The sequence below is a fragment of the Pongo pygmaeus genome, chromosome 19, assembly GCF_028885625.2.
Source record: "Pongo pygmaeus isolate AG05252 chromosome 19, NHGRI_mPonPyg2-v2.0_pri, whole genome shotgun sequence".
Taxonomy (NCBI): Eukaryota; Metazoa; Chordata; class Mammalia; order Primates; family Hominidae; genus Pongo; species Pongo pygmaeus.
In genome coordinates this window covers 43,535,896-43,545,938 of record NC_072392.2, presented here as the reverse complement: position 1 = coordinate 43,545,938, position 10,043 = coordinate 43,535,896, and the positions used below count along the sequence as shown (strand labels likewise).

Below are 10,043 nucleotides of genomic sequence, written 5' to 3'. Positions count from 1 at the left end.
CAAGGGGAGCAGAAAGGAGAGAAAGGAAGGGAAATTCTTTGCGATCCTCTCAGACACCAGGGACAATTTCATCATGGCACATCATTTGTAGGCAATCACAAATTGATTGGGATACGGAACAACTGGAACTCTCATTCACAGCAGACTGGAGTGTAAAACAATCCAGCTTAGAAAAATGAACAGGGCGTGGTGGCTTATGCCTATAATACCAGCACTTTGAGAGGCTGAGGCAGGAGGATCACTTCAGCCCAGCTCGGGAAAGGTAGGAAGACCCTGTCCCTACATATAATTTAACAAACAAATTAGCCAGGTGTGATGGTGCACACCTGTGGTCTCAGCTACGTGGGAGGCTGAGGTGGGAGGCTCACTTGACCCCAGGAGGTCAAGGCTGTACTGAACCCTCATCACGCCACTGCACTCCAGCCTGGGTAATAGAGCAAGACTCTGTCTCAAAAAATTGAAAAATAAAAAATAAAAAGAAAAACTGCTTGGTGAGTTGTAATACAGTCAAATATCTACTTCTATGTTCTGGCTTTTCTACTTCTAAAAAATTACCCAAGAGAAAGAAAAATATATTTGCCTGTTTTTAACAGCTTTACTCATCATTGCCCCAGGCTGGAAACAGTGCAAATGTTCACCAAAGGAGGAGGGAGAAATGAATTGTGGTTTTCATACAACAGAGTAGCCCTCGGCAATAAAAAGGAGCTAGGCCACAAGAAACATCAATGGGCCTCACAACTGAGCAGAAGAAGCCAGATCCAAACAGACACAGGCTGTGAGAATTCCATTCAAGTCAAGTTGAACAACAGGCCAGAATGGCGTCACCCTTGGGGGTCTCTGACTGGGAGGGGCAGGAAGGAGTCTTTGAGAGGCTGGAAATGTTCTGGATCTGGTTCTGGGTGGCGATCACACAGGTATTTACATCCATTAACAACAGGCTGAGGCTGGGTGCAGTAGCTGACACCTGTAATTCAACACATTGGGAGACTGAGGAGGGAGGATTGCTTGAGCCCAGGAGTTCGAGACCAGCCTGGGCAGCATGATGAGACCTTGTCTCTACTAAAAATCAAAAAAATTAGTGGGGCATTGTGGTGCACGCCTGTAGTGCTGGCTACAGGAAGGCTGAGGCAGGAGGATTGCTTGAGCCTGGGAGGTTGAGGCCATAGTGAGCTATGATCATGCCGCTGCACTCCAGCTTGGGTGACAGAGCAGGACCCTGTCTCAAAACAAAACAAAACTCAAACAGAAAACCAGGATCTGTACATTTTACTCTACCTAGACAATATTTCCATAAAATACTGCTAAAAGAAAAAATCTCCCAGAGCCCAAGGAGACACAGGCACAGCTCAGAGTTCTAGCAAATCAGCACCTTAGCATCACCTTGAGCCTTGGAGGTGAGTCACAGGTAAGCAGCCTCACTATTGAGTCCAGCCCATAAAGGAGGGTCCTCTGCTCCACACCCTGCCTGGAGGGGCCCCAGTCATACCCAAAGGCTGACGTGTTTTTAGACTAATCAACACAGTAGGGAGACACTTTGAGGCACAGTTCCGGCACCCTTCAGTCACCACAATCCATTCCCAGTGGTTAACCCTGGTCTTCAGGGGATGAGAAGCAGCCCTCGTGAATGTTTCTTCTCAGAGCTCTAGTATTCAAAGTAGCAGACCTGTCTCAGAGGCTCTCTGTTCTCTGCCCTGTAGACTGAGGGATCTTTTCAAAATGTGAGTCTGCCACCTCACACTCATTAGCATGGCTATGATTGAAAAAAAAAAAAATCCAGAAAATAACAACTGTTGGCTAGATTGTGGGTAAACTGCAACTCTGTGAAAACAGCATGGCTGTTCCTCAAAAACCTCAACATAGAATTACTATATGATCCAGCAATTCCACTTCTGGGTATATCCCCCAAATAAGCAAAAGCAGGAACTCAAAGAGACATGTGAACACCCATGTTTGTTGGAGCATCATTCACAAAAGCCAAGAGGTGAAAGCAACGCATGTCCATCAATGGATGAGGGGTCAACAAAATGTGGGCCAGACATACAATTCTATAGATAGTACGAATAGCCCACGTTTGACTCTTGGCCCTGTCACTTAATTCTTGTGTGATCTCCGATAAGTTCCTTAATTTCTCCAAGCTTCCTTTCCTCGCCCATAAAATGAGGCAAATGAATGTGAACCTTAGAGAGATGCTATGGGGATTAAATGGGCTAATGCATGAAAAGGACTTGGGGCTGAGCTCCGCACGTAGTGCCCACACACCAGCACCTTTAGAGTCACTCCTGGACTGCACTGATCCTGTGCACAGACCCGTTCACCTTCACCAGTAGTAGAGTTCCTCAAGAAGGAATCCTTCCATCTGCAGTGACACCTCCAGCACAGAGGGCCTCGGCAGGGCAGTCAGTGATGCCCGTAGACACCTGAGTCCTGTCGTACAATGCAGGGGGCCCTGGGTTGTCTCGTCCAGTTCCCTTTGGAAACCTCATTGTATTGGTACAGCCGTACTGAACCACATTAATCACTAAAACATGCATGCGCATCCCCCCCGCTGAGAACAAACATTCTCTTTGAGCGTATTCTACCTCCATAAAGTCAGCTATATGGTTCTAACTGCTTCCTAATGGGCTAGTTAACAGTGCACCTCTCTCCTGCAAATAGACTATGACAAAACAGTACTTTGTTTGCCTCACTCAGTAAATCCAGTAGTAGTTTAAGGCAGCATTCACCAACCTTTTTGGCACCAGGGACCAGTTTCACGGAGGGCAATTTTTCACGGATGGAGGGGAATATACGATGGTTTCAGGATAAAACTTTTCCACCTCAGATCATCAGGCATTAGACTCAGATTCTCCTAAGGAGCGCACAACCTAGATCCTTCACATGCGTAGTTCACAACAGGGTTTGTGCCCCTATGAGAATCTAGTGCCGCTGCCTAACTTCGTCCTATTGTGGTTGGAGAAGATGCTTTGTATGTTATGTTTATATCTATTGAGACTTAATGTGTGGCCTACCACGTGGCCTATCCTGGAAAATGTTCCACAACTTAGCACTATCTTATGAACACAGTAGGTGCTCAGTAAATGTCTGATCAGCAAATTCCCAGACTTCTGGAGAGGTTCTGGAGTGAAAGCTGTGGCCCGAGTCCTGGATTAGCCACCCTGCAGCTGTGTGATCTTGGGTGAATACCTTAACCTGTTTCTCATTTTCCTCAGCTGAAACATCACAATTCTACCTCATGGCCTTGTGAGGATTAAAGTGAGATGGTGTTTAGAAAGTACCTCTTCTCCACCTATCTGTATATATAACTGGCAATGAGGGGCTCCTAGATATTGGATTCAGATGAACACCACTTCATCCCTCCAAGGCTTCCACAAGGCTAAGGCATCTCCAGCTCAGGAGATGCTGGGCCTGCTCATGGCTTTGTTGCTGCTGGGGCCTGGATGATCTTCCTCTGCACATTGTGGGCCATTGACACTGCCTTCTCCATTCCTCCATCTGTTTAGAAACACCTGCCACTGAGGTCCTGGCATAAGTTCTTCCTTTGGAAGGAGCTCCTTAATCTATAGACCAGGTGTTCAGTCACCCCAGACCTATCCATTCCCATGCCACCCATCCAAATGGTCCCCAGGACTCAGCTGGAACTGACCAAAGCAAACACAAGCCCCAGAACACCTTGGTATAACTTTATTCACAAACTCCAGACACCCAGGCCTGGCTTAGCACAGAGGGCATGTTCTTGCCAGTGGCAAAAAAACCCGATACAACATGTTTGTTAATACTAACCATTTTAATTTAAATTAATAGCATGTCTGGAAGACAAATGTAGTTGATAGAAAATATAAAAACTTTACTGTACAAATTTTACATCACATTCAAAAAAAGCAAGTGTGTGGCTTGTGGCCACAGAAGATGCTAGGTTTGCACGCTGATGAGATCCTGGCTAACACTGCTGCATAGCACAAACTCCAACTGGCTTCACATTTACGTCTCCACCCTCCGCCTACACCAAATCAACAGAGAATAACACAGGTTTCCAGGGCTTGCCATTCCTCTCTGTGACCTCAAGAGGAAATAACGTAGGATGACAGAGGGTGTTTTGATTTGGCAACATGGAGAGATCAGCTTTGCTACACACTGCTCACAACCCCAAACTAGCTAGGATTCAAGACTTCGAGTTAGACAGAAACCCAGGGGGCTGCGGCTCTGGTGGTTAAAGGCAGCAGGGCTTCAGAGGTGAGGCTGGAAACTGGGGATGCCTGGAGGGCCAAAGCTTGGGTTCCACTCTCAGACCCCAGTGGGGACTTCCGTAGCCCCTAAGAGCTCTCCCCGAGCCCTCCCAGCCTTCTCCATCCCCTTCACAGTTGGCCGTGAGGGCTGAATTCACAGTATCTGTCGTCCTTCGTGTGGAGAGAGCACACAGAAGGGCAGGTGTGCCTTCCTAACCTCAATTCACAGTCACTGAAATACAAGGGGAACAGAGGGGACCATAATGGGGTGGGGTGGGATTCTTTAAAGACAGGCAGTGCAGAGGTGGCAGGCTGAGAGCCAGCTGCCCCCAGTCCTTCAGTTCCACCTTTGGGGCCCAGTGGCTTCTGGGTTCCTTGAAGATAACAGGGCCCCACCAGGTCATCAGTTCCTTAAGAGCAGGGACCGTGACTGTTCCTATCTCTAGGTGCCCAGGACTTGCAGAAGACCAAGTGCACTCTAGTTGCTCAATGAGCGCTTCTTTAACTGTGATGCTCACGAGAAAAAGCAAAACCCATACTGACTTTCTGTGGGCCTGTGCATGCCCACTGCGGCCTGGTGTCAGGGGTCGGGGAGGAACTGAGCCTACTATTCCTCCCAGTTGGACGGCTGAGTCCAACCATGGGGCTCACCAGTACATCCATCGGGCCTGCTCTTGCCTGGACAAAGGCCACCGCTGCAATAGAAAGATGAAAGGCTGGAGACACACGTGATCCCTGGGAAGGGGCAGGTGTGTGGGAGGCCAAAGGGATGATGGGGCAAAATGAGCAGTCCCACCATAGCACAGAAACTCCACACAGAGCTGAATCCACGTGGTTTACAGCCTCCCCACATGGACTGGGAAGGGTGAAGATGCTGATGGCCAGGCACACTGGCACTGTAATACGGCTGTGCCCTCCAAGGAGGGGCTGACCAAGGGATGCCAGGCCTGGAGAGGAGGCAGCTCCACAGCTTGCTGGCAGAGCAGCTCATTTTCTGCAGCATTTTGACCAGACTCTGGTGCTAGGGAAGGGGCTGGAGACTGGGGCTCTGCTAGGCAGGTCTTAACTGGAAGGGGTGGTAGCCACACCCCTCCCTCCCCAAGTCTGAGCTCAGAGCATGGTCACAGGTTCTGGGCCTGAATCCAATCACGTCTCCACTCCCATCACCCTTTTTCCTTTCTGGTTTTGGAGTCTAACGCAACCTAATCTCCACTTAAGGGCTCCCTTGCCATCTGGAACTTTTCTCTGCAGGTGAGAGTTTCTAACGAAGACAAGCGTGATGCTCTCACGTCAAAGACTTTTCCAAATCCAGCCCCTCCTGCTTCAAATGGACACAAGTAGAAGGCCTAATGGTGCTAAGGAAGGTTCTGCAGATGGGGGCCAGCTAGGTAGGTCTAAATGAAAGGGGTGATAGGCCACACACCACCCAGCTGAGCTCAGAGCATGGACAGAGGAGTTGGAAATGGGCTAAAGGGTTTCAGCAGGACTGAAATGGAAGAGGTGGGCAGTTCTAGAACCTTCTGGCACGACTGAGAAAGGGTTTTTACAATGCCAGCATCACCCTGTGGCTGGGAAGGGGGCTCAGGTACCTTTGCCATCTACTCCTCCTCCTTCCTCCATCCTCCTTGTTCCCACTCATCCAGCCCTCATGGTCAGATGTCAGTCAGGGACTGGGATGTATCTAAAAGCCAAGGCCCTGAGTCCCATCACCTTGGTGCCTGCCTGGGGGCTTCATCAAAGACTCACATCTGTACAAGCCATGGATGTTTCCTCACCTTGCAGCAGAAACCCTGGCTGGGAACCACCGGGTGAGTCCAGACCTTTTTTGGATTCTGTTTCTACTTTTCCAGCAGGAGCAGCCTGGATTACAGGGGTGAGAAGGTGAACCCAAGCTCTCCAGGAGCTCCAGACTCCATAAACTAGCTCAGTTCCTAGCCAGGGTTTCCTCTGCAAGACGAGGAAGGGGCAGTATCCCTTTGAAAGGACAAGGGGAGAGCCCTAGAGAGATTCCCCTGATGGGGTCTTGGGCCAAAAAGCAGAGGCCAGGTCAGACCTTCTGGGCTCCCCGCCCTACCCCAAGAACAGCTGCAATCACCATGTTTGTCTTCCTTCTGGCCCAGCATGGGTCCCTCATTGCCTACAAGGTCCTCAGAGGGGACGGCCATTTCCGCCATCCTGGCCGTCAGTGCCAGTGCATCTATGCACGGACTGTTTTTATTATTACCTATTGTAAAACATCAGGTTCACTCAGGAGAAATATACGTGTAAACATTTGCTGTCTGTCATGACAGGTTTGGTTGTTGGTGGTGTCATTTTAAGAAATAGCAGGTGCAGCTCCATCTCCCGAGTGGGGTTTATGGCGAACAGTCTGAATCTAGGACGCATGCTCCTGGTTTGCAGCGCTGGGCAGGCAGTGTTTTTTTGTCGTGGTGGTTGTTTGGATGTTTCAGAAACACATTTTAAAAAGAAAGAGATCAGCAGCGAAAAACCACATGGCTGGCTACATCTTTGGATTACTGGACTCCAGGACGCCCAAGCCAAACCTTTCAAACCGGGGTACAACTTTGCTGCTGTTAATGCTGCAAAGAGGAACAAAAACAAGAATTATAGCCCCGTTGGTCTTCATCAGAATTAGGGTAACACTAGCTCGGAAATGAGCTCAGCAGAGGACCTGGCCTCCAACAAGAAATGAAAATGATTGATTGGCCAACAGCCCTGGCAGAGCTGCCCCTGGTCATACTGCATCCAAGGCCTCAGCTACACTCCAAGTAGTTCTACTTGGAGCAGCAACAGTGGCTCATTCATCTCCAAGTCCCAAGCTCCCAGCATGCTCAGTACTGCTGTGGACTCCTCGGAATTGTTTTCTCATTTGCAGCCCAGGAAAGCTCTTGTTCCAAGTAGAACTGAGAGAGAAGAGAAACATGACCCCCAGGATACCAGGAGTGACAGGGCATGTTCCTTTTAGCAATAAACTCTAACACTTGGGTGCATCAGGGCAACCTGGGAAGCAGGTTGAAATGCAGATTCCTAGAGCCCCATTCCAGAGATCTGGGTTCAGCAGGTCTTGCTGGGGAGGGAGAACAGAAACCTGCATTTAGTAAACAGTGCAGCAACTGCCGCAGGGGACCCAGCAGCCATGCTCTTGACAAATGCTGACCTGGGGTCTGGTCTATGGCACACTGGGCAGCTGTAAAGGAAGTAACTTTGCCAGGGTGGCAGGGTGGGGACGGGGCAGAGACTTTGTTTTCATCAGAAAAATTGTCTGGAGCCAGGTACCTCTTTGCTTCAAGACAATTTTTCTGAGGGTGCCACTGAAGACACAACCCTTCCAAGCTGGTATCTTTCATGGCTACAGAACTTTCTGTATCTTCTGACCTAACTCTACAGAGGGGACTGAGAGACAGGAGCCAGCGCAGAGGGTTCCTGTGACCAGGGTGCCAGCCTCAGGGCAGCTCTGAAATCATTCCACTCCTTGTTGGACAAAATCCCCACAGGTTAAAAGCCAAGCCAACATCCTCCCAACCTCCGCCTGCCCCGCACTAGGCACACACCCAGTGGGAGGCTGGTGTGCTCAGGAGGGTGGAAGGCATCTCACTAAGGTGTTAGCAGTGAGACAGAGCCACCCAAACAAAAACAAGACCAGCCCTCAGAAGAACACGGGAGCAATCAGTCACGTCCAGGAAGGTAGTTAGAAGCTGCCCAGACCGCCTTGGAGGGAGCTCAGTTAGTGGGATCCTCTGAGAGCAGTTACTCGGGCATATGCAGGCCACATGGATAGGGCAGAGGGCCAGTTTTTAAAACAAAGCAAAAGAAGTAGCCTCAAGAGAGACGACTGGAGCAGCAGAGGTGGCATCCCCTGGGTTAGTGCCCGCATCTCATTTTGCATTTTAGCAGAAGTCACGGTGCTGAGTTGTTGATTAGGAGGAAGAAAGCCCCTGGTGCATGCAAGGCAGCCAGGCCTACAACCTACAGAAGGAAAGAGAAGAAAGCAAAGAACAGCGTCAGAATCACAGCCCCATGCGGAGTCTGTCGGGAGCTAGAGGTCTGGCCAGAGCAGCTGGGCAGGGGACTCCCTTTCTCTTCCAGAGAGAAAGGGTCATCCTGGACTCCATCCCCCAGGCTTGGCTGCACTGCACACTCAGAAGGGAGCCTGGGCACAAAGAACCTTCTCTAAGCTCCCGCAGGGCACAGTTGCAGCACGTTTATAAAGAGGCTGGAACATGCCCACAGCTCCTTAGCCCTTGACGAGTAAAATCTACTTCCAAGAGTATTTCTGCTTAACTGGATTCTCTTCTCTTGAGCTCTGGCCAGGGGGACTGGGATCCTGGGGGCTCAAATCAACGACCAGAGTTTTCTCCGAGCCAGGGACAAGTCACCCGTTCACTCGTGGTGTGGACAAAGGCCCCGCCACATGCTGTGGCTCTTCTCTCACCCAGCGAAAAATGCAAGCCCGTGTGACCCTTGCTGGCAGCCATTTCAGCTGCAGAAACCTCACTTTGGTTTGCGAGAATAAATGACACAAAGATGGGAGAAGCTGGGAAGCAGCGACAGAAAGGAAGCAGGGTTTGCGTCAGGAAAACCAGAGACAGGCAGCCAGCGAAGGAAGTAACAGGAACACACTATTCCTCCAGAACCGGACAGGAGCTCTTAAAGTCAGGGTGGCCGTAGCGTCCTTTTCCATAGTAGCGGCTCCTCCAGCGACTGGGAGTGCCCAGCAACCATTCCGCCAGGCATGAGAAGAGCGCAGTCCGGCCCCGGCAGGTGATGAGTCAGGTACGTGTGGACAGGTGGAGGAATCAGGTGATGGGAAAGGGGGAGATGACAGAACAGCACATCCGCCACCCCCCAAAAATAAAAAAGTGACAAGATCAATGGGAAAGAAAAGAGAAAGTGAGAATTAGGGGGTAAGCGTGTAGAAAGTAAACACTGTGAACAGGAAGCTTTGACACAGACTCATTCAGGAAAGGAAAGCCCGCATGCCTTCCTCGAAGGGGCTGGGTAGGGAACAGCCCCATCTGTGACTCAGTTCCCTGCCTGTGAAATGAGAAGGTGGGACTATATGGTTTTTGGGGAATCTGGAATGATGTTCTGAATGCCAGTGTCCACCTAGTGGAGCCTTTTCTTTCGTCACGGAGAAAACCAGGGCCCAGCTTGTTAAGCAAATTGCCCAAGGTCTGATTGGAGTTTGGCCTCGCCACCTCACATCACCCTCCTTGAACTGCTAAGAGCCCCATGCTCCTGGTCTCTGCTGGGATAGTTCTGGCTCAAAATCCAGCCCTGACGACCTTCTTCCAGAGACTCTTCCTCCTGTCCCCCAGGTGGATGCAGAAGCCCCCATCTGGGCTTTACCACAGCACTTGGCATGGTATCACCCTTTGCTCACATTCATTCATGCACATCAAATATTTGGTGCCCAACTATAATGTTCCTGGGACTGTACTAGGAGCCAGGAATACAAAGGTGAAAAGAAAGAGTCCTGATGTGTGCAGGTTTCATTACAGTGTGTCTTGTCTTTATGACACTGGAACCTCCTTGCTGGTGGAGCCCTGGCCTTGGTCATCTGTGTTTCCCCAAGCATGCGGCAGGTGTGCAGCAATGGCTGCCTAAAATGCACACCTCTATGGCTACGATCCATTACCCCACATTTATACTGGACTCCGACCCATCCTAAGAGCAAAATACTGAACCCAGTATTGCATGAGACGTGGTATTCCCTAAGCCCACACTGTCGTTCCTCCAGACCATCCCTCTACCTGGCCTGAATCAGTGAAGCACCAAGCATTTCTTTAGTGACTTCTGCAGGAGAGAAACCTCATGCTG

General features: G+C 50.1%; 1 protein-coding gene across 10 annotated transcripts in view; it reads right to left on the bottom strand.

Moving 5' to 3' along the window:
* Positions 1 to 3,666: 3,666 nt before the first annotated feature.
* Positions 3,667 to 10,043, bottom strand: part of KSR1 (kinase suppressor of ras 1) — a 169,862-nt gene continuing 163,485 nt past the window's right edge. For 8 of the 10 annotated variants that reach the window (XM_063656308.1, XM_063656309.1, XM_054459836.2 and 5 more), the window contains one exon: positions 3,667 to 6,802. In XM_063656308.1, coding sequence (XP_063512378.1) covers positions 6,724 to 6,802 — 79 coding nt within the window. In that variant the 3' untranslated portion in view covers positions 3,667 to 6,723. Of the gene's footprint in view, positions 8,190 to 8,843; positions 8,925 to 10,043 lie in introns of all 10 variants that reach the window. The other 2 variants (XM_054459835.2, XM_063656310.1) reach the window with 2 other exon arrangements.